The following is a 25,740-nucleotide window of genomic DNA, read 5'->3' as shown; positions in this document are numbered from 1 at the left end:
CGCGTTGGGGCCCTGACTTGACAGCCATCACAGCCATGAACTCGATCTTTGACGACGTTTTGTCACTGTAAAACAAGGCCACGTGAAAGAGCCTTATCTGATCGACATAAAATAAAGAATTACAAAATTCTTAATATAATTTTGAACAATTTCTTACTGCAAGTAATTTGTGAAAAACAAATTATTTGGTGGCATAGGGAATTAGAGGGCAAGCACGGCGCAATGACAAAGGGACCTCCCACCAATGCGGTCGCTGTGAGTTCAAGTCGAGCTCATGCTGGCTTCCTCTCCGGGCGTACGTGAAAAGGTCTGTCAACGACCAGCAGATGGCCGCAAACTTCCCCTGGGCTCTTTCATCCTATAATAATGCTGGCCATTGTCTTAGAAGTGAAATATTCTTGAGTACAGCGTAAAAACACCAATCAAATGAATAAAAAATCAATAAATCAATCAAACACCCCCATTGCAGCCATCCTTTTTCTCTTGACGTGTTCTTCCATGGGGCACATTATCCAATGGTACACATTTTCTTTTAGTTCACACGTTAGGCATTTCTGGGTGGGGTTCATGCCGTGTCTTCGGCATGACACTTCAGCTATAGCACTTGGCGGCTTGTACTCACCCTGCCAGAAGACACACTATAGGCCTATATGCACACACATCTTATGACTCCTCATCGTCGTATGAAACTGTTAAGTACAACGTTTAACCACGAACATACATACATATACATTACACCTTCCATCTTCCAAAAGAGTTAAGCATGTATATCTAGTTCATGTATTAAATAATGGACTTGCTAGCATCTCGTAATTACAGTGGCTTATTCCTTCCATGCTATTTCATTTGCATTCTTTTGGGCTGTTTTCTGTATATACTTGCTAGTTAGGCGGGTTATCAAGCTGTTTATCAATAAAGATAGCTAATCGGTTTACACAGAAAATAACTTTTTTTGCTTTCACATTCACAGTCATATTTTCCACAAAGAAAATCAAGTGTTATAACGAAATTATATGTTTACGAGGAAATTATATTTTTACATAAGAAATCTTTTTTTTTTTCTCGAAAACATTGATAGCACTGGATATCTTTTTTTAATCGAATTAAGTGGCTAACCAGCTCATCCTGATTGCTCGTCATCTATAACTGACGAAATTAAACATGTCACGGGATATCGCACAACTATATATAGGTGTATGTTGCGAATTTCCGCTTGTTTATTTATTTATTTATTTAAACTTTTATCGGTATAGGCCTATATATGGCCAATATAGGCCTATAGACCCTTTTAGATTTAGACCTGCCAACCACCGTATACTCAAGAATATTCACTTGTATATGTATAGTCCTCTGCCCGGTTTCCACCCACCATAATGCTGGCCGCCGTCTTATAAGTGAAATGTTCTTGAGTACCGCGTAAAACACCAATCAAATAAATAAATAAATATAGCCTATATACAGGCTCCAAGACAGAAGCCCCACCAGACAAACGAAAACTGTAATTAAATTACATGGAGATTGGACGACGTATTTTAATATTTATAATATTCCTAATTTAAGAACACATCCATGTGCATCTTGCTATGTGTGTGAAGACCGGTTCGATTTCCTATAAGCACTCGTAAGTAGGGGGTCTATATGTAGGCCTATTCCGTGACCAAGCATCATTGTGTTGTGCTTAGTTGCCAATACATATAGGGTTATCAAATCTTTCCATCTACAAATCACAATAAATATTTCTTCCCTTATAAAGTTTGCCATGATTTAAATCTGAAGCAACAGTTTAGGCGAAAGACATAATTTCACGAAATATATATATATATATATATATATATATATATATATATATATATATATATATATATATATATATATGGTGGGATGGGGGTGGGGGCTTCGCGGCTCAGTTCGTTAGCGCACACCTATTTTTTTCCAGGTGTTTTGTCCGCGGCATTTTTTTTAGAAAAAGGTTTTATCTGGGTGAGCTTTTGTAAGAGGCACTAGGGTTCGAGTTAGGGAAGTAACCGCCGATGCTTTTAAAATATTCTTGAGGCTTTGGGGAACTTTCTAATTTTCCACCGTAGGGATATATATTGGCATGCACACTATGTTTGGCCAAAACAAGAAAGTCATCTGTTTTTAGGCATTTTACAAAAGCCCCCCCCCCCCCCCCAACCTCTCTCTCTCTCTCTCTCTCTCTCTCTCTCTGCTCAACGGTTGATGTATATATAATTTATTACATTGTATGGATTATTTTGTTCAAAGTGTAAAGGTGGGACGGCCTGAAATTTTGAGATTGCGAAATATCCTCGCTTGACGTCACATAGGCCGTCAACACGTACTTGGCTAATCTACCTTCCAATTCGTGAGGCTCTCGAAGGTCGGGCGGTGGGGGGGGGGGGGGGGGGGGGGGGATTTTGCAAGTACGCGAATTTGTCTTTTAGAGACCAAAAACAACTGAGTACTTAAAACATAAACTCTAAATTCACTTAGACACAATAAGCGACATTGGTAATTCGGGGATATGCGCCACTACACCCGCCACAAGAAAGCAGCCGTGATCAAATTAGCACCCATTCCATAACAGTGGCCTTTGAAATTTCTGCTTTTCACGACCATAAAAACGGCAAGCTTTCAAAGTAACAATTTTTCCCATGTAATGCAAGATCCCGCGACATTTCTGTTAAAAAAAGTGCGGCTTTCTGAAATGCGAAAGTGACTTATTCACGCCGCACGAACGGAAAGTTTTTGTATATAAATCAATGTATTCACATACCTAGGTCCGGTCTTTTATTCAACCGGGACGGTGTAAAAATAACTGGCTGTGACGTAGGTCGTTATCAAAGCGTAGTCTTGTTGACAAATACAAATAGTCGCGACGAGCGTAAAGATACATCAGAGGCCGTAAAGACAACCAAAATGAAGGATTACAGGCAGATTTTAAGATACATTTTTGTTGTTGTCGCCGTTCTGCTAGTCATTGGTGAGTATGCATAAAATGTTTGGTCTTGTAATCAAAGCCTCGTTATGACTGCCATAGCTTACCTGGTTTGATTTCAGGTACACTGTATATGTACACCCCAATTAGCAGGTTAAACTCTATACAGTTTAACCTGCATGATCACTACAGACTATGTAAAGTCGACTCATTCTAGCCATATATGAGCCCAGTGCTACATTTATATCTAGTTGACTTTGGTACAGCACATATACGCTTATAAACTTCTAAAGTCAGAAAAGTTAGGGCAAATAAGATACATGTACCGGTATCTGGGACTGAAAAGAAAAAAGAAATCATTTAGATATTTTGGAGTTTTTCAGTATGAGCATGGGAATAAATGGTTTAAAACTTTTAAACCAAAGCAACAGTGAACATGCATAGGCCTGTGATTCAGTTCTTCAAAATCAAGCAGTTTATGTTTTTTTTTTTAAATTTATTATTTAATTTTTGGTTTTTGGATAAGCTGTCATATCAAAGAAAACTCAAAAATTTCATCTCATTGTACAGTGTATCTCATTATTTCAGCTGTATAGTTTTCTCTGCTAACATAATTTTTTTTTTAAAGATTTTAATTAATTCAGTTAATCAGTTAATTAAATCAATAAATTTAGTATAAAACAAATACTAAATTGAATTGAATTGCCCAAGAGGCTTAGCTCATAACCGTTTGTACGTATGATGTACCCATGTCACATACTAGCAATTTTAGCCTGAAATGTGTGTGCACCAGAATGGCTCTTTAGGGCATATGCCATAGAGGCTACAGGCCACACAAAGAGTACATTTGCCCCATTATCAGATTATGTAGATCCCACCCCTCCTCCAAAAAAATTTGCGCATGATTAGTTGTTTTTTCTGGTCATAGTCATGGTAGTATTATGCCAAAGGGATATAGTTTTCATAATATCTGTCTGTTCATTCGTCGTACTGCCAGTCCATCAGTTACCAAAATATCTTGAGAACAGATTTATATACATGTGTTGTTATAAAACTGAGTGACCTTAAATGAACGTCCTGGTACAGGCAGACAGGGAATTTATAGCCTGTTGAAAATGAACATTGTTGGGCAGTGTTCATACTGACATTGGATCTGTGTGTACTTTATTGAGGTCAGAGTTCATATTTGGCTTGACAGCCCACTAGAGCTGGTGTTGACCTTTGTGCTGTTTTCTCAGGTTGTGGGATTCTTGCTACCCCCAGTGCTACCACATAACTTCTTACAAAAATTCCCTCAGGGCAGAAATAATATGCTGTACCTCGTGCCTAATGAAACCAGTAAGATTTACATTTGACATGTTTTTGCATTATATTAAATTTATGTATATCACACAATATATGCAGCTGACATGTATCTATGTGTGTACACATGTATGTGTCATGCATCGTAAAGGGAATTCTCTGCTTTTTGTAATCATATGCGCATGTATTACTTGTAGCCTTAATTACTTTGATAACTTATACACAACAATTTCCCCCGTTTAGTCGAGATGGAAGTAATATACCTGGAGGGTAATTTTTTTATAATGTCATGTCATCGATAATTTTATTGGCTTCTCCATGGCAGCAAAGAGTCAAGTTGTGTGCATAGTGCGTGCATGTTTGTGGTCTTTGCCGTTCGTTAGTAACGTATTGATTTTTATAGAGTGTTGTATAAGGGAGTTCTGTGTACATGTACTTGCCTGGAGCAAGCCATGCATGGGCTGTGCAATTACATGCATAACTGCATGTGGAGAAAAGTTGTACTGTACTCACAGGCAGGACTGTGCTCTAAATCTGGTAAAGGTTGGTGGTTTGTTCTGGGTACTCTGGTATCCACCGGGCACTCTGGTATCCTCTCGACACTGGTGTCCTCCGGGCACTGTGGTATCCTCCAGGCACTCTGATATCCTCCCGACACTCTGGTATCCTCCAGGCATTGTGGTATCCTCCGGGCACTCTGATATCCTCTTGACACTGGTGTCCTCCTGGCCCTGTGGTATCCTCCCAACACTCTGGTATCCTCCGGGCACTGTGGTATCCTCCGGGCACTCTGATATCCTCCCGACACTCTGGTATCCTCCGGGAACTCTGATATCCTCTCGACACTGGTGTCCTCCTGGCCCCTGTGGTATCCTCCCAACACTCTGGTATCCTCCGGGCACTGTGGTATCCTCCGGGCACTCTGATATCCTCCCGACACTCTGATATCCTCCCGACATTCTGGTATCCTCCGGGCACTGTGGTATCCTCCGGGCACTCTGATATCCTCCCGACACTCTGATATCCTCTGGGTACTCTGGTATCCTCCGGGCACTCTGATATCCTCCCGACACTCTGGTATCCTCCGGGCACTGTGGTATCCTCCGGGCACTCTGATATCCTCCGAGCACTCTGATATCTTCCCGACACCCATACAGTAGATCATAACCCCTGACCCACTTATTAGATTTAGCCAGAATTTGAAATCCGGCTATCTCATTTCCAATGTTCTCCTATTTACTCTGTCTATATTGAGTTTATATAGATTGCGTAAGCCTACATATAATATGGAGTACGCCATAAAAAACCTATCAAGTAAATAAGTAAACATAGTACATAATCGTGCATTGCAAGAAGTGGTAAGAGTTACATCTTCGTATTATCTAAAATAAAATATAAGAAGACGGTCACTGTGAAAAATGTCAATCAATACATATCATACATGTATATGTACGTTATGCTAGTTTTAATTGTTATTTCTTAGTTTGGCAAGAACAGTTATATTTTGTGCTTTAAATATGGGTAAGCTGACACTAAGTAAAATCTAAAAGCGGATTAAAAGTAAAAAATAAGAAAAGCCACCTTCTTATTTTCTCCAATCTTGATATTTTTATAATTTACCCGTTTTTCAAAGCTTTTCAATTACATAAATATGTCTTCGAAAAGAAAAAAATTTCTTGCATAGTCCACATTTTCCACAAATAAAATTATATTTTTATTCAGTATGGCATAAAGTAACAATCAAATAAATAAAGTAAATAAATATCAACAATTTAAGTTGGAGTGACCTAAAGCGCCATTGATACCCTATAAAAAGTGTGTGTACGCCTAGTACTGTGTGCAGGCACTGTAAGGTAACGCCACATGGAATCTTGGTTATGTGGTTGTTGACAACAAATTAGATAATATACTGTATCATTTGTATTTGAAATCAATCTTATATTTGATATTCGCCCAAGCCTGGAAATCAATCAGGACAATGTCTTCCAAAAAATAGTCATTTTTACAGGGACCAACTTAGTTGGGTGCAGGACAAAACTGCCATGTATATTTAATACATTGTATCTGACCTAAAATGTGAAATCTTAATAGGTAACCTTCTGTATATGTACATGTACAACAGTGGGATGCAAAGAGTGAGTGGATCCAGTGATTCTGTAGGATTGGCTGAAATTCTAGCCAATCAAATCCTCTTATCACAGATGATGTGGACCATTCCTGTGTCTGATATATGGGAAATGACTTACAATTTATGTATGTTGCCAAGGCAGTTAAAGGAGTTATCTCTTGAGTGCTGTGGAATGATTAGATTTAATACATGCACTGCCCTCACAGATGTGGTAATCGTTAGAAACACGTATACTTTACACAGGATTTAATTTCCCTTATTCATGTAAAGTTTGGGACAGATATCAGTAGTGTTGAAAGTAAAATGTTACATTTCTGTACCAGACATTTGGAAAAGTAGAGATGTGAGTGCGTGTATGTTGTTCATTAGATGGTCTAACCATGTGAGAAAAAAAGAAACTCAATATTCCAGCTACAATTACATATACATCGGCTGAAGTGAGCAGACCAGGTATCCCAAATTTTAGAAGAAATAAAATAGCCGTAATTGATACCCCGGGGGGGTCGCAGTGTGTGATATTTTAAGCTCTTCAGGGTGATGAGCTTGACAGGATTTGAGGTCATCAAATATGATTTAAAGCAGCGAAATGGATTAGATTCAATTTTATATTGTTGTAAACCAACATGAAAATGGATAAAATAAAACTATTAATCATTTATTGGTCCAAAATTTTGAATATATACATGATACAAAGTCATGTTTCTGATGACTTTGGCTCATTTCGAGGTCATGGTTTCTATTTTCAGATGTTAAAAATGAGTGATTGACCAAACGTTTTGACCTTAGTTATGTTTTACATATCAGGATTTTGTCTATTTTGATCTAAAAACTTTCTCATGTAGGTTGCCAAGGTGACAAGAATTAAGCTACATGTACGTGTGTATGGCTTCACATTCATCTGCAGCAGCTTTAAAAATGGCGGTCATACATACACGACATACCTGGACTAGATTGAATTTTTCATTTTTTTTTTTTGATGGGTGTTTTACGCCGTACTCAAGAATATTTCACTTATACGACGGCGGCCAGCAGTATGGTGGGCGGAAACCGGGCAAAGCCCGGGGGAAACCCACGACCATCTGCAGGTTGCTGTCAGACCTTCCCACATACGGCGAGAGAGGAAGCCAGCATGAACTGGACTTGAACTCACAGCCACCGCATGACTCCTGGGTCATTACGCTGCGCTAGCGCGCTAACCAACTGAGCCACGGAGGTCCCTGAAGTTTTGAAATGCAGTAGAGAAAAGTCCAAGCTGCCTGTGATGGTCTGGCTTTGCTACATGAATGCCAGTCCAGGGATATTCATTATACATTTTTGATGATGAAGTTGACAACTTTACAACAAAAATGGTTAGGAAACCCAACAAGGTCATGAGTGTATTTATCATGTTTATTTTTTTTTTTTTGATTATTGTTTTTATAATAACTCTGCGCTCAAGATTTTTCACTTGACGTGATCATGACAGCCATTGATGTGCTATCTCATCATTCTTTACTCTTTTCTCAAGTAAAGTATGATGAGATAGGCCACTGATATTATCAGCATAGGAGGAAACCGGAATACCAGTGCATTCAACTACCTGCTTTTGGCAAGTTTAATGCTGAAGTGATTATTCCAGCATACAGGTGTGAACTGCTTATAGGTACACAGGTGGAAAACTTTTGGCCCTTAGGGAGTGTTCATGGACTGTCAGAATGCAAGTTGTCATGTAACCTATAATATATCTCTGTTCTTCAGGTTTTGAGGTGACAACAGCACGAGGTGGGCGTGGTGGAGGTGGTTTCCGTGGCGGTTTCCGTAGCGGTTACCGTAGCGGTTACCGTGGATCAAGATATTCTGGAGGGAGTAGATCTTCCACATGGAAAACTGCGCTTTATGCGGGCACTTTTTACTATGGCAGTCGAGCATATTTGACAAGGAGACGATTCTCACAAGGCCAAGGTGAGTTTCGTAAGAACACCAAAGCTCTAACCCCAGGATCATGAAACAGACAGATTCCACAAAACCAGTATTTCTCACTCGCATGCAGAATCATTCTAAATTATGACTTTACTATGACTTAATTCTTATGAAGAAAGCGGTTTTGCCCACTTTTATGATGAGGGCAAAATATCAATTGTATATGACACATATTTAGAGCTCTAAAATTGTATTTCGAATTTTGACTTGCATTGTGTCATCAGGATCTTAGTCATAACAGTGTTAAAGGAGACATGTAAATGATTTTGTTTCAGAAATTACATGACATTGTATATTTGAACATAAAACTCCTAATTTTCATTTGCTGTAATTCAAGCCTATTCTGAAGGAATTGTTTCATGTTAACTGATAAAGCTGTACTTTTTTTCTGAAATTGGCCAATCCAACCAATGTAATTTTGTCTCCAACATAAATTTAAAAATGTGTACAAGTTGGACTGAAAGCTTTTTTTTATGCGAAAAGATTGAAAATTAAGGTATGTCTCAAAAGTCTAAGATGTCTAAGACAACTCTTAATATTACATATGTACATAATAATCATAAAATTTTTATTTTACTTAGACATGAAAGTGACAATCTTTGCACTCTAAGCTGTTTTGAAGCTAAGATTAAATCTGACTTAAATCTAAGACCTGTTTGTGCCCTGGGGCCTGGGGAAAAGTTGTTTAAAAGCACTTCTGTCTTCGGTGCCTTGGTAATTCAGTTCCAGGTCTTGTCAGAGGTAACATTTTGAAGTTGACCAACTTGCTGCTTCTGGTCTTTGAACTTATTTTTGACGAGGCTCAAATTTAAAAAGGTTTTTTGTTTTAGGAAATAAGATCCGTTTGCTAATTTTGGGTAGGTGCCTGACTATATGTAGGTAGGCTTATAATTTCAAGGGGCCTTTGAGGCTGAAGGGGTTGGCACTCCAGCCGGTGTAATGACCCAGAAGCCTATCACCAATGTGGTCACTGTGAGGTTAAGTCCAGCACATGATGTCTTTCTCTCTGGCTGTACATGGGAAGGTGCACCAGCAACTTGCAGATGGTCATGGGTTTGCCCCGGTCTGTGATAGGTTTCCTCTCACTGTGATGCTGGTCGCTGTTGTATAAAGTGCTGTACACTTGAGTACGACATAAAACATAAATCAGATAAATAAATAGATATATTTTGAAGATTGATAGGGGTATTACATGAGTTTCTACATACCTATATGTGAATGATGTACAGGTGAAGGGTACACATACTAACTTGTACATGTACTCTAGAGATTTATTAACAGCTCACTGCCAAGTCCAGAAAGTATCCGTATTGCAACTGCAGGAAGATGTAAATGTGAAAAAAAATTTAAAGTCAGAAAGCTGATTTTTTTTGGTACATGTAGAGTGTTGTCAGTCCACACCTCGTTTCCATGTGTCCACTCTTCTCAGGGACCTGTTCTTTGTCATGTGTCCACTCTAAATTCTCAGGGTCCTCTTTGTTTTCATGTGTCCCACTCTTCTCAGGGCCCTGTTCGTTTTCTTTTGTCCACTCTCCTCAGGGCCTTGTTCACGTCCCTCTGTCTGGGTCTGTATACCTTTCTGTGCCATAGTTCTTCATGATGTGTCCACTCTCCTCAGGGCCCTGTTCACGTTCCTCTTTCTTGGTCTGTATGCCTTTCTGTGCCCTAACTCTTCATCATGTGTCCACTCTTGCCAGGGCCCTGTTCACGTTCCTCTTTCTTGGTCTGTATGCCTTTCTGTGCCCTAACTCTTCATCATGTGTCCACTCTTGTCAGGGCCCTGTTCACATTCCTCTTTCTGGGTCTGTATGCCTTTCTGTGCCCTAACTCTTCATCATGTGTCCACTCTTGTCAGGGCCCTGTTCATGATCCTCTTTCTGGGCCTGTGTGCCTTTCTGTGCCCTAGCTCTTCATCATGTGTCCACTCTTGCCAGGGTCCTGTTCACGTTCCTCTTTCTGGGTCTGTATGCCTTTCTGTGCCCTAGCTCTTCATCATGTGTCCACTCTTTTCAGGGCCCTGTTCACGTTCCTCTTTCTGGGTCTGTATGCCTTTCTGTGCCCTAACTCTTCATCATGTGTCCACTCTTGTCAGGGCCCTGTTCATGATCCTCTTTCTGGGCCTGTGTGCCTTTCTGTGCCCTAGCTCTTCATCATGTGTCCACTCTTGCCAGGGCCCTGTTCACGTTCCTCTTTCTGGGTCTGTATGCCTTTCTGTGCCCTAACTCTTCATCATGTGTCCACTCTTGTCAGGGCCCTGTTCACGATCCTCTTTCTGGGTCTGTATGCCTTCCTGTGCCCTAACTCTTCATCATGTGTCCACTCTTGTCAGGGCCCTGTTCACATTCCTCTTTCTGGGTCTGTATGCCTTTCTGTGCCCTAGCTCTTCATCATGTGTCCACTCTTTTCAGGGCCCTGTTCACGTTCCTCTTTCTGGGTCTGTATGCCTTCCTGTGCCCTAACTCTTCATCATGTGTCCACTCTTGTCAGGGCCCTGTTCACATTCCTCTTTCTGGGTCTGTATGCCTTTCTGTGCCCTAGCTCTTCATCATGTGTCCACTCTTTTCAGGGCCCTGTTCACGTTCCTCTTTCTGGGTCTGTATGCCTTTCTGTGCCCTAACTCTTCAACATGTGTCCACTCTTGTCAGGGCCCTGTTCACGTTCCTCTTTCTGGGTCTGTATGCCTTTCTGTGCCCTAACTCTTCATCATGTGTCCACTCTTTTCAGGGCCCTGTTCACATTCCTCTTTCTGGGTCTGTATGCCTTTCTGTGCCCTAACTCTTCATCATGTGTCCACTCTTGTCAGGGCCCTGTTCACGTTCCTCTTTCTGGGTCTGTATGCCTTTCTGTGCCCTAACTCTTCATCATGTGTCCACTCTTGTCAGGGCCCTGTTCACGTTCCTCTTTCTGGGTCTGTATGCTTTTCTGTGCCCTAACTCTTCATCATGTGTCCACTCTTGTCAGGGCCCGTTCACGTTCCTCTTTCTGGATCTGTATGCCTTTCTGTGCCCTAACTCTTCATCATGTGTCCACTCTTGTCAGGGCCCTGTTCACGTTCCTCTTTCTGGGTCTGTATGCCTTTCTGTGCCCTAACTCTTCATCATGTGTCCACTCTTGTCAGGGCCCTGTTCACGTTCCTCTTTCTGGATCTGTATGCCTTTCTGTGCCCTAACTCTTCATCATGTGTCCACTCTTGTCAGGGCCCTGTTCACGTTCCTCTTTCTGGGTCTGTATGCCTTTCTGTGCCCTAACTCTTCATCATGTGTCCACTCTTGTCAGGGCCCTGTTCACGTTCCTCTTTCTGGGTCTGTATGCCTTTCTGTGCCCTAACTCTTCATCATGTGTCCACTCTTGTCAGGGCCCTGTTCACGTTCCTCTTTCTGGATCTGTATGCCTTTCTGTGCCCTAACTCATCATCATGTGTCCACTCTTGTCAGGGCCCTGTTCACGTTCCTCTTTCTGGATCTGTATGCCTTTCTGTGCCCTAACTCTTCATCATGTGTCCACTCTTGTCAGGGCCCTGTTCACGTTCCTCTTTCTGGGTCTGTATGCTTTTCTGTGCCCTAACTCTTCACCATGTGTCCACTCTTGTCAGGGCCCTGTTCACGTTCCTCTTTCTGGGTCTGTATGCCTTTCTGTGCCCTAACTCTTCATCATGTGTCCACTCTTGTCAGGGCCCTGTTCACGTTCCTCTTTCTGAATCTGTATGCCTTTCTGTGCCCTAACTCTTCATCATGTGTCCACTCCTGTCAGGGCCCTGTTCACGTTCCTCTTTCTGGGTCTGTATGCTTTTCTGTGCCCTAACTCTTCATCATGTGTCCACTCTTGTCAGGGCCCTGTTCACGTTCCTCTTTCTGGATCTGTATGCCTTTCTGTGCCCTAACTCTTCATCATGTGTCCACTCTTGTCAGGGCCCTGTTCACGTTCCTCTTTCTGGGTCTGTATGCCTTTCTGTGCCCTAACTCTTCATCATGTGTCCACTCTTGTCAGGGCCCTGTTCATGTTCCTCTTTCTGGATCTGTATGCCTTTCTGTGCCCTAACTCTTCATCATGTGTCCACTCTTGTCAGGGCCCTGTTCACGTTCCTCTTTCTGGGTCTGTATGCCTTTCTGTGCCCTAACTCTTCATCATGTGTCCACTCTTGTCAGGGCCCTGTTCACGTTCCTCTTTCTGGGTCTGTATGCCTTTCTGTGCCCTTGTTCCTCTGATTTCCTACTTCATTTCTCCAGCGCTATAACCGGTGTCCTCCAAATAGCAAACAAACCGTTCTGTCGCATATTCAATGTAACTATATTCTTGATCATGATTGATTTCATTAATCACCAGATGAATGAATTTAAATGTAACCAAAAAAGACTGCAGTGGTTTGTTTGATTGGAAACTTTCCATATATTCCATGTTTTCAGCTCCCCGAATCTGTGAGAACAGGAACTTGAACTTGGTGGAGAATGGGACAGTTTTTGGAAAGTTTGTGTGCCCTATGAGTAACCAGCCTGATAACTATGATTATTGCTGTGGAACATCAGGGAATGAGAGATGCTGTACATTTGGCGATGAGTAAGTACTGTAAACCATCCAACATGCTTGTAGCAGGTTCATCTTCATCTGCTGAGAGTGTGGAGTTACTCCTGTTGTCTGTGGATACCATGCCAAATGCCACTAGCTCACCAGTAGCACACCTAAAACAGGCTTCTAGCAGTCTTCCATCATTCACTTTAGGCTGAGAATGTAGAGATATTGCTGTGGTGACCGGTACACCTGATCATTCTTTTACTTCCACTTGAATTAATCCACAGACGCACCAAAAGCACTGTACTAGCAGGCTGTTGACTGGCTTTTGGGTTACAGTTAAGTCTGGATTTCTTGTTGATTAAATATTTATTAACTGATTTATTTGATTGGTGCTGCGAGCAGTGAGCATATTTCACTTACACGAGGTAGGGCATCATTATAGTGGACGGAAACCCACCATAAAACCTCAGATTGCTGGCAGACCTTGCTAAGTATGACCGGAGAGGAAGTCAGCATGAGGTGAACCTGAACTCATAATGGTCACATTGGTGAGAGACATTATACTGAACTAGCATGCTAACCACCTGATCACGGTGACCCTGTCCGTTTTTATACGTGTATGATCTAATTTTCTTAACAGTCTTTTAAATGCCATTCTCTTGAAGTTTGAACTGGGAATTTGATATCACTTTTTGAAGATTTCTTCTCAGTTTTAGTCTCTTGAAAATGCGTATCTTTACCAAAAGAAAAATAAAAATGGATAAAAAATAGAAGAACATCTTTATTAACCCACCTTAATTTTTTGAAAGTTTATGCCCAGTAAGCAGTTTTTTAAGGTGTAGCCTGGAATCCCTGCATCAATCCTGAGTCGAGTCACACCCAAGACCTTAAAAGAGGAAGTTGTAACTTCCTCACTTGGCGTTCAGCATGAAGGGGATAGTGCAACGACTAGTTGACCTGTATCAGTATAATGGGTCGGGCGGGTTGGCTTACCTGCCTTCGTAAGGCGTCTCAATGAAGCAGCACTAGATAAAAGAGCAGTGGAAATCCGTCCTGCAACAAGGAGGCACATTACATAGACCCTGAGGATTCCTTCGTCATCGTCATATAACTGAAAAATTGTTGAGTACGACGTTAAACCCCAAGCACTCACTCACTCACTCACTCAAATCCCTGCATTGTGTCTTTCACCTATTAAAGTTTGGAAATTTTTCATGTGACATACATGGTCTGGGTGATTTGTCTACCTTTATATGTAGGGCTACTTAACTTAATTATTTACTGGTTATAAAAACTTAAGTGTTTGCATCAAAGGTATCACTTAAGGACTTCGTGCTTCCGATAAAGTGGATTTTTCCACACCTAACTTGAGGAAAAATATGTTATATATGGCATAATTGTCTGTATTTCAGTCCTGGTAGAGTTGCGGGCCTTGTGGTAGGACTCCTTCTCGGCTTCATCATCATTGGTGTAATAATATTCTGCTGCTGCTGCTGGAAGAAAAAGGGAAAGAAGTCTGAAGGCTCCATCAAATGTAAGTAGATCGATCCCGAAATTGATACTCTAATTTTTCCAAAGTTTGGGACAGATATTAATAGTGCTGAAAGCAGAATATTGTATGTTCTTCCCAGCTTGTAGCCTGCTAGAGGTTTGCCTGTGGTGTGCCTGTGGAAAGGATGTGGACTGGTTGTGGATAGTTTACAGTTGGTAGGACTCAGATCATCAGCCTTCATCTATAGGTATAAATGGACATAATTTTTGTCAGGTACGTTGAAAAAGATATAATAAATGGCTCCCCTCTTGTTTGCCAGCTTGATGGGAGTGTAAAGATTTCAGGAAGTACTTCATGTACTGGTATCAGTATTCAGCCATGTAGGACTAAAATAGGCTGAGCTGAGCAGGGGTACTTGTGTGTATTTTATGTACTTGTATGGCTCAGGTGTAGGTCTTTTTGTTAAAACTGGTTGGCTCAGTGCCATAAATCTAGAACAGGTTTAGTTTCTGAAGACGTGTAGGTATGAGTAAAACTCTTATAGCTTTTCTACAAATTTCCAACATGCGCACACTTAAAAGCTCTAAGAAAACATCATTTTGAGTAGAATCTTATGAATCTTTTATTTACGCATGCTCACAGTGTGACCTTTTAAGTTTGGGGTCAGAACCTTCAGTTTTTTTCCTTTAACATACAGGGCCCTGCGTCATTTTAGGGGGGGGAAAATAAGTGTAAAGGTCATAATTTTTTTTTTCTTTTTATGTTTTTTTGAGGAGGATGTCATAACATCTTCCTAAACAAATCTCAAAACGCATTTCAAATTAAGATCTATAGAACCTTCAGAATCAGAAAAAAAAAGAGTCCCGGTAGCTACATTGTACATACATGTCCATGCATAGTCAATAACAAACTTTTAGGTTAATTACATAAATTACCTGGAGTATACCTATAGACGAGAGAAAACCTGTTCAAACATTAATCCTTGTGGGAGTGATTCTGCCTTTTACCTCTCTCAAAGTGTTTCTCTCTGTAGAATAGCCTTATAAGGAGACGTGCTGAATTATAATTAATAATGGACAAAGATCCAAATGCATATATATAATAGTTGCACGTGAAGGTTGTGAAATCATTTATATATGGTATATAACCTGGAAAAAAAAATGAAGAAAGCCCAATACCTGAAAGAATTTGTTTATTTATTTGATGGGAGTTTTATGCCATTGCAAGAATATTTCATTTATATGACGGCCGGCATTATGGTGGAAGGAACCAGGGCAGAGTTTAAGGTGAACTCACAGCCATCCACAGGTTGTTGCCAGACCTTCGAAGAGGAAGCCGGCATGAACTGGACTTGAACTCTGAGTGAATGGATGAAAGGAGTTGAAATTTTCCCTACGATCAGAGAAAAGTACATTGTTGTGGTTTTCCTGCCTTACTCCACAACATATATGTTCAGGGTGTATATTTACAACACCGCTTTCAGTAGTTGATCATATTGAGCAATAGTTTTGTACCTATTTCACCCATGATAATAAATACATATGTTTAGCTCTCCTTTCATGAAGTTAAAAATAGCTTCTACAGTGTAAAGACATCAAAGGCTGAATAAATCCTGCAGAAATTTTCCACTGAACATTCTGTGTCTTATTTAACACAAAAATGATTAAAAAGTATCTGTGGAAAGTTTCCACTGAACATTCTGTGTGTTAAAGCTAACAGATTTATTCAGAAACCGTCTTGTTGCAAAAAATGATTAAAAAGTATCTGTGGAAAGTTTCCACTGAACATTCTGTGTGTTAAAGCTAACAGATTTATTCAGAAACCGTCTTGTTGCAAAAAATGATTAAAAAGTATCTGTGGAAAGTTTCCACTGAACATTCTGTGTGTTAAAGCTAACAGATTTATTCAGAAACCGTCTTGTTGCAAAAAATGATTAAAAAGTACCTGTGGAAAGTTTCCACTGAACATTCTGTGTGTTAAAGCTAACAGATTTATTCAGAAACCGTCTTGTTGCAAAAAATGATTAAAAAGTATCTGTGGAAAGTTTCCACTGAACATTCTGTGTGTTAAAGCTAACAGATTTATTCAGAAACCGTCTTGTTGCAAAAAATGATTAAAAAGTATCTGTGGAAAGTTTCCACTGAACATTCTGTGTGTTAAAGCTAACAGATTTATTCAGAAACCGTCTTGTTGCAAAAAATGATTAAAAAGTATCTGTGGAAAGTTTCCACTGAACATTCTGTGTGTTAAAGCTAACAGATTTATTCAGAAACCGTCTTGTTGCAAAAAAAATGATTAAAAAGTAGCTGTTGAAAGTTTCCATTGAATATTCTGTGTGTTAAAGCTAACAGATTTATTCAGAAACCGTCTTGTTGCAAAAAAAATGATTAAAAAGTATCTGTTGAAAGTTTCCATTGAATATTCTGTGTGTTAAAGCTAACAGATTTATTCAGAAACCGTCTTGTTGCAAAAAATGATTAAAAAGTAGCTGTTGAAAGTTTCCATTGAATATTCTGTGTCTTGCATGTGTTTGAGTTAACAGATTTATTCCCATCCAGATTTTTGCACATATGATTGAATAATTTACTGTAATTCTTCAACCTATTTGCATGTTTGCAACACGTTTATTCAAGCATATGCAGAAGGCTTTATTCTGTGTTGACTGATAAATTATATTTTTAGGGAAGCCCTAAAACTGGAACAATCCAACCAATGTAGTTTTGTCTCCAAAGTCAAATGAAAAATGTGCATAAATTAGACTGAAGGTTGAAAGTTTATATGCAAAAAGGTTGAGGAATCAGGGCACCTGTGAAATTGTTCACTGAATATACTAAAGTTAAATTGACTTAAAGCATTGATTCATAACCAGCATGAAGGGGATAGTGCAACAACTGTTTGACCTGTATCAGCATAATGGCTTGGGCAGGACGGCTTACTAGCCGTCTGTAAGCCATCCTCGTGATGCAGCACGTGATAAAAGAGCAACAAGGAGGCACATTACATGCACTCTAATGACTAAATTGTTAAGTACGACGTTAAACTCCAAACACTGACCAACTCTAAAAGTTAATATGTACACCACATATATATGTTAGCATGTGATTGCAGATAACAACCACAGAATGCAGATAGAAGCTGCGGAATGCTGTTCATTGGGCAATCTGCAGTTAGTATTGCGAAAGACGTTTACCTGTAGCAAATGTTTACATGTACACTGTGTGCCTGTATACTTATCCATATACTGATGATTCATATACTAAAGGACTGAATACGGTACGCTTAAAGCAGCAAGAGTTGTGTCCCTTGTTTTTTGGTTTTTTATGAACCGTTTCAGGCCATAATTAGAATATAAACATTGACCTTGCACCACTAAAAAAAAAAAAAAAAAGAAACAGGGGATTGCAGAATTTCTTACAAGCAGCATGCATAAATATTTCAAATTCTATTTGAAATTACACGTTTTAGCCTATATGCATGCAGGATTTACTCAGCGTGATACTGGATTATAATTGAATTGAAAAGTTAACTGTTCTCAGTTCCACCTGTGCTATGTTCGTTTTATAAAGTAGGAAAGTATCCCAGAAAAGTGACCAATACACTAGATTTCTTGGCATAATTTGCATGAATGTTCATTAATAAAAATTCTTCAGTCATTTACATACATGATATATACATGTATATCATTTTCGCTTAAAAATGTTCATTCATCCATGTTTATGAAATGTGTAGTGCTGCTTTGTTATAAACCATCTCCAAAAAAACTCTTGTTTTAAATTGTGTGTACATGTATATTTTAGTACCTGTCTGAACATTTGGTTCAATCTCAGGAGACCTGGGATCAAACCCAGGTCGGGTCATATAAAAAAAATGGAATCGCCCTGCTACTAGAATACACAGTATATGTCCTGTCAGACATCCGTAGGCCTACTCTTGATATCTGCTGACGCTTGTAGAAGCATTATGATTGTAGTGCAGTGCATTACAGCTCAGCACTGACAAGACTTGATCAATTATTTATTGAAACCAAAGCACATTCTATCCCTACCTGGCCTTGCCAAAAACGTGCACATTTGAAATTAAGTTATATATTATCGGTACTTGAGTATTTATTTAATTTTTTTTAATTAATTTTAATTTTTTAAAGTTTTTGCTTTGCATTGAAAAGACGACACACGCGGTAAAGCAGCACCTGTGAAAACATCCATTTGTTTATTGATCTCTAATCTGGTTGGTTTCATTGTATTAGATGAATTGTATTAGTCATACATCTGATCAGTTTATAATGTTGAAGGTCAAATGTAGTTGTAGTGTACTTTTTCGTGTAGATAGCTATTAATGAAACCAATTGTGACATGAAGAATTTAAGAGCAACTGGTACACATCACTTTGTGAATTATGAATTGAAAATATTTTTGTTGAGACTCAGTGGTTTGTGAAATACCTGATAAAGGGCAGTTTGTAGGTGCTGAAATTTCCTCTACCTGATGGCATAAACTTGACCCCCATGCAATGAATTAAGGAACTTGAAAATTTTTTATTTGTTTATTTATTTGATTGGTGTTTTATGGCATACATTATGGCAGCATTATGGCGGGAAGGAACTGGGCAGATCCCAGGGGAAACCCACGACCATCCACAGGTGTGGCCAGCATTTTGGTGGGAGGGAACCGGGAAGGACCCACGACCATAAACATTTTTGAGAACATGCTTTGTTAAACACCAATCAAATATGTAAATAAAAGAAAATGGTTATATACATGTAATTATATACATTTTTATGCCTACGTTCTTCACCTAAGGTGTTTCTCAGGTCACATTTTGCTTATGGTTTTTTTTGTGAAGTTTGAATTTCTTTTCAGTAAAACTGAAGTGTTGCCAACAAAAGTGTCATTAAAAGTTAAGGCCTTTATTTATATGTGTACTCACCTGCAGATGGTTGTGGGTTTCCCCCAGGCTCTGCCCAGTTTCCTCCCACCATAATGCTGGCTGTCATCATATCAGTGAAATATTATAGAATACGGAGGAAAACACCAATGAAAATAAAAAAATATGTTTAGTTTAGTTTAGTTATGAATTCTCACGCATACAACAAGGTCCATTTTCAGAGATGATAACAAAATGAATGTTAACAGATATGAATGACAAGAGAAAAAAATCTGACAGTATGCAGACGCGAGAACAGATAATGAAACTGTATGGGTTAATAACCAAACATGTGGGCGCCAAAAGACAACAAAAAGCTGATTAAAAACATGTTAATAGAGCAAGTCCGTGCATTTCATATGAAAATATTGCAAATTGGTAAAATGTTTACTCATACATATATTTCTTTCTTTGTTCTTCACACCACAATGCTGGCCGGCGTGGCCCATGTAATTAAGGTGCGGTTTTCTTGAGTTCAGTGTAAAATACCAAATAAATAAATGCTTTTTTATGTGTTCACAGCATCCAGTAACTTCCAAATGAAACCTACCGTTACACCTTACGCAGCCTACCATAATGGTACGGATTTTTCTGGTTACCCCCAGTCCGGAGCACCTCAGGGTTACCCCCAGTCTGAACCACCAGCCTATGAGAAGTCAGGAGGAATTCCTTACTCACCTAACCCTACAGGTAAATACAGTTGTACAGTATTCCCCCCGGGCTCTGCTCAGTTTCCTCCCACCATAATGGTGGCCGCCGTCGTTTGAGAGAAATATTCTTGAGTACGGCATGAAACACCAATCAAATAAATAAATAAATAAGATTTGTTCAGTATTATTGTAAGGGACCTTAAATTTTGCTTGTGTAAAAGTTTCTTTTATATTTTTCTTGATTCTGATATTTCAGTTTATTCATGCCTGTTTATAGCATGGTGTGCTGAAGTTGGTTTAGAAGCTATGATCATATCCCGCGAGGTCAACTCGCTTCATCACAAGAAGTCATATTATATTTTATGATATTTTTTGCCTCCCTTAGGGGCAGACTTTTAGGTTGTTTAAAGTATTAGCCTCATTCATTTTGAAATCATGGGGATTCCCCTAGCATTCCTATTCCCATAACCTGGACACAGTCTGATTACCTGTAGCCTTCACACATGTCCTGTTACTGAAACTGTCCTCTGTTGTACTAAGATCTGGTTTAATTAACCTAATTAAAGTGTTTGCGGGTCTGAAATGTAGGACATAGCGCCCGTATTTAGCAAGCAGCTTAAGACTCAAGGCCTTTAAAAGCTTAACACAGAAACAGGAGAGAACTCAAACTGTTGTATGTGTAGGGAGTTTGTTCTACAGTGAAGAATAGTGTTTTAATTGTTGTTCTGATTGAATTTTTTTACTTAAGTATTATGATGTTTGATTAATATCATGAATATGGGTCCAGGTCCCAGCATCACAAAGCTGTCTTAGACTTAACTGAAGCCAGACTTTAGTCCTGACTTAACTGAAGCCAGACTTTAGTCCTGACTTAACTGAAGCCAGACTTTAGTCCTGACTTAACTGAAGCCAGACTTTAGTCCTGACTTAACTGAAGCCAGACTTTAGTCCTGACTTAACTGAAGCCAGACTTTAGTCCTGACTTAACTGAAGCCAGACTTTAGGCTTAACTTGTGGTATTGCTCCTTATTTTAGATTTGAAATTTAATGTTGATCTTCGTTTTTGTCTAAAACAACTTAAAGTGTTAAAATGAAAGTCCTTAATTAAGGTAAGTGACTCTTTGAGAGCAAGGTGTACAACCAGAAAGGCATCTCTAATGCCATTTTGACAAGTGAGTGAAAATACATGTTATTTAGGAGGGATCTCAGAAGCTCTGAAACCTGCCACTTTTCATGCTCTAAGCTCTCATTAGTCATGGGGCTTGTGTATTCAACAGCAATCAATCAGTGAAGTTCGCGTGGCTGTCGGAGCAGTCTAATACTAATTGATGTCTACTTGTCCTTCAGGGTCGGGTCGTACCAAAGACTTCAGAAATTGTACTTGTTGGCCTCTCACTTGGTAGTCAGGAGTGAGAGGTTAGAGCAAGAAAACTGGACTGATCGCCCCAGTGTCATTACAATGTGACTGGGTGGGGTGTCATGTCAGGTGTCTTTGGTATGATATTGCAGTAACAGCAGCACGTTGGCAGCATGAACTCGCCCTGATACAAAAAGGAACAACACATGTACACACACTTAATGATTCCTCATCGTCATATGACTGAAAAATGAAGTATTTGTATGACGAAAAACCCCAGGCATCAACATGCAAATATTTCTTGCTGAATGTAAAAGATCTCAAAACCCCTGTTATGTAAGTTAATCAAAGTCATCACCATATTTCTCTACAGACAACTACCCCACACTTTGCGTACCTCAGGGGGAGTACCCTCCCCAGTACTCTCTGCAGTACCCAGGGGCTGGGTTCCCTCCTCAGTACCCAGGGCATGAGTCAGGCCTTACAATGCCTCTACCCATGCCCACATCACAAGCTCCAGGTAGGTCAGAGAAAATGCATGTCTATCTGCATGTAAGTTCTAAATTACAGGTTTATCTGCATGAGCTGTAGTGAACCTCTGTGTACATGTACTTGTGTACTGAAGCTGTAAATTACGGATGTGTCTACATGAGCTGTAGTGAACATCTGTGTACATGTACCTGTGTACCATAAGCTGTAAATTACAGATGTGTCTGCATGAGCTGCTCTGAACCTCTGTGTACCTGTGTACTGTAAGCTCTAAATTACAGGTGTGTCTGCATGAGCTGTACTGAACATCTATGTACATGTACCTGTGTACTGTAAGCTGTAAATTACAGGTGTGTCTGCATGAGCTGTACTGAACATCTGTGTACCTGTGTACTGTAAGCTGTAAATTACAGCTGTGTCTACATAGAGCTGTGTACTGTAAGCTCTAAATTACAGGTGTGTCTGCATGAGCTGTACTGAACATCTATGTACATGTACCTGTGTACTGTAAGCTGTAAATTACAGGTGTGTCTGCATGAGCTGTACTGAACATCTGTGTACCTGTGTACTGTAAGCTGTAAATTACAGCTGTGTCTACATAGAGCTGTGTATTGTAAGCTCTAAATTACAGGTGTGTCTGCATGAGCTGTACTGAACATCTGTGTACATGTACCTGTGTACTGTAAGCTGTAAATTACAGATGTGTCTACATGTACCTGTGTACTGTAAGCACTAAATTACAGGTGAGTCTACATGAGCTGTAGTGAACATCTGTGTACATGTACCTGTGTACAGTAAGCTGTAAATTACAGCTGTGTCTACATAGAGCTGTGTATTGTAAGCTCTAAATTACAGATGTGTCTGCATGAGTTGTATTGAACCTCTGTGTACATGTACCTGTGTACTATAAGCTCTAAATTACAGATGTGTCTACATGTACCTGTGTACTGTAAGCTCTAAATTACAGATGTGTCTACATCTACCTGTGTACTGTAAGCTCTAAGTTACAGATGTGTTTACATGTACCTGTGTACTGTAAGCTATAAATAACAGGTGTGTTGGCATGAGCTGTATTGAACCTCTGTGTACATGTACCTGTGTACTGTAAATTCTAGATTACAGGTTTGTCTACATGGAGCTGTGTACTGTATTACAGGTGTCTCTACATGAACTGTAGTGAGCATCAATGTATGTGTACCTGTGTAATGCATGGTCTTAATTACAGGTGTACCAATGTGTCTTACTGTAACATTACCCGAAACTGTGTTTCATTTATTGAACCTATATGCCGAAATATGACAGACTATATCATCATATATAGTTTATCTCCTGTCTAATTTAAGTATGGCTAATTTACATAAAGCATCAACTACATGTACGGTAGTGTCCAACCATGATGATACAGAGGTGGGTGAGAACATCCATGTGGGAAGGCAGTAATGTTGAGATGAGATTTTCAGATCAGGCTGATCATACAGCCAAATAATTTCATGATTTGCCTATAATAAGACAATCAACTGCATGTTAGGTTTCCGCCCTATACTAGGATCCAAGCGTAGAACATAAGGCATGATTATTTACGGATTGCGATTAATGATTTACACATGCATGTAAGATGCAAATCATGCTTCAGCACTGCCTACCAGTTTGACCTGTTCAGTAAGTGCAAAACCATAACCCGCATTATAGATGATTTTGGATCTGGACATTATTGTCGGGAAGTCAGATTAAGTGTTAAACATTATTTTTCATTTATAACAAATGTGCTTTTATTACTTAAAGGAAACAGAATCGACGCTGATTGGCTGACAGTGGAGACAGAATTTCCTGGGTTAAAGTCTGCTACCTTGATCATGCTTGAATAAACTTGCCATACCTAAAGTTCAGGGTAGGCTAGGCAGAGCCTGAACATGTCTATATGTCAGACCAGCCAATCAATCCATTCTGTATACCTTTTAAACAGTGTGACGAGCAATTTCATAATACTGATAGAGCTTTTGTCAAGATCTTCAGTTGTTGGGGAAATGTGCTTGCGATGTTACATTCCCATTAGCAACCTGACATTGTTATAACCTGTCACTAATAATCACTTCACCATTCTTTTTACCCACAGGCAGTCAACCCGCAGCACCACCTTACTCGCCCAACCCCGTGGGGTTTGTTGAACCAAACCCACCAAACTACTATTCGGATCCTAATGCTGCTGGCCAGGGCTACTCTAGTAAGCAGATTCCCATTAAAGCTTAGTTAAATGTTTATGGGTGCTAACCTTTCAGTTGAAGAATTTCGATTTCGAACCCTTTTATCGATAAAGGTAGAAAAAGTCCAGTATGACCTGTCTGAATGTTAGGCAATTATTTTGATCACATTTTACTATAATAACGTGGGTGTCAAAAAAAGGTTTCATAAAAAAGTAATTTAGACTAGACGAATGATCGAGGAAATTGAGAAGCTGAACGTTTTGTGAACTTTGTGAACTTTCTAAAGGAAAGAGGTGTCATTTGTGCTTCAGGAACTGGGTGATACAAGTGGTTGATAAATATATGTCAACAGAGGTTGCCTAATAACTTTTACAAGTCACATGACACAGTAGGACTGTTTTTACCTTTGACAACAAAGATTTCCTACTCGAAACTCCCCTATAGCTGAGACACACCAGGCTTGGGCTCAAGTGCAGCCTGTGACAGGGTATTTGTATACTCCCCAGCTCTCAGAGTTTGTCTGGCCTGGATGACAATGCAAGGTAGTCAGTAACACTCATGTAACCATTTGTTGCAGACCACTAAATTTGTAATTTGTGCATCACTCGTGGGAAAGCTTGTCAATAACAGGCCAAAGGCTGGTGGTTTTCCCTGGGCACTCCCTCACATAAAACGGTATAATAAAGTGAACAAGCGTTTGAATATGGCTTTACACAGCATTCCACTAAGGCTTGATAATAAGCAACCAGCTTGGGGCATTATGAATTAATAAGGAACCGATGGGATGCAGACGTTATCATTTGTAAATTTTTGTTTTCAGGTGCACCCACTCGCTACTGATGCCTTGGAGTTGGGCGGCTTTTTGGAAATGATAAGTTGGTTTTACATCAGGAACAGAAAAGTTGGACAGAGTTGATCACAAAATTTTTAATTTTTTTTTTTTGGCGATGTCTTCTTTTATCTTTCTTTGTGTATAATGTCATAAATGCTGTCAACGCTCAGAATCAGCTAAACGTTTCCAGCGTTACTTGAATGTAACTACAGTGGTGGTAAAATAAGCACGGTACTGGCTGCCTTGGTACATTCAGTCACGTGTTACTGTCCATTAAGTTACGATTCATGTTCTCGTAAAGATTACAATGTTACGTAAGATCGTAAGGTCACCAATTCGTACATGTCCAGGTCTTTAATGGTTGGATGGAATACATCCTAATTTTTCTGGAGATTTTTTAGGCTTGGATTGCCTTATTTTGCCCCAGTTGTGTTATAAAAAATGTCTGTAAATCTTTGACAGTTGATAAGAAATGTTGTTTTCTTCATATATTATCATGTATAGTGAAAGTTCCAGAAATTACTAAGTTTATAAAACTTACAAACATATGCCTCTTGTTTTGAAAATTTCCTGTGGCATAATAAAATCTCTCTTGTGTTGACGTGTCTCCTTGTCTCCTGAGAAGAAATTCTTTGTTTGGCAAACTTGTAATGTGTGTATGTTGATATTTTATTGTTAACAGTGATAAGTTTTACATGTATCATTGATGACTTTTATCACATGGGTTTTGATAATAACAAGATTTACTGTATTTCGTGTAATGAAACAGGGATTAATTGTTCAACATATTTCATATACAAAATAATCACTGATGATGCTTGTAAATCACAAACAATTTTTCTGGTTTAAAAAACCAAAAGTTTGTAAATTACAACATGTTTAAAGATTTTCCTGTTTTAATGAACCAAACAGTTCTGACAGCTAATGTTCCTTTCAAGAGAGAAAGGTATATTTATCTTT

The 25,740-nt window shown here is 39.4% G+C and overlaps 2 protein-coding genes across 2 annotated transcripts in view; one reads left to right on the top strand and one right to left on the bottom strand.

The window, feature by feature from the left end:
- LOC135464523 (uncharacterized) overlaps window positions 1-5,405 on the bottom strand; it is a 40,270-nt gene extending 34,865 nt beyond the window's left edge. The window contains exon 1 of the mRNA XM_064741948.1: window positions 4,754-5,405. Coding sequence (XP_064598018.1) covers window positions 4,754-5,405 — 652 coding nt within the window. The remainder of the gene's footprint in view (window positions 1-4,753) is intronic.
- LOC135464547 (uncharacterized) lies at window positions 2,847-25,513 on the top strand. Its single transcript, XM_064741971.1, has 7 exons — window positions 2,847-2,983; window positions 8,106-8,309; window positions 12,731-12,881; window positions 14,249-14,370; window positions 19,774-19,941; window positions 23,861-23,968; window positions 24,769-25,513. Exons 1-7 carry the CDS (start codon window positions 2,920-2,922, stop codon window positions 24,786-24,788), a joined length of 837 nt encoding a protein of 278 aa, XP_064598041.1. The 5' UTR covers window positions 2,847-2,919; the 3' UTR covers window positions 24,789-25,513.
- Window positions 25,514-25,740: the final 227 nt, after the last annotated feature.

This window comes from Liolophura sinensis, chromosome 4, assembly GCF_032854445.1.
Source record: "Liolophura sinensis isolate JHLJ2023 chromosome 4, CUHK_Ljap_v2, whole genome shotgun sequence".
NCBI lineage: Eukaryota > Metazoa > Mollusca > Polyplacophora > Chitonida > Chitonidae > Liolophura > Liolophura sinensis.
This window is presented reverse-complemented; position numbering and strand designations above follow the sequence as displayed.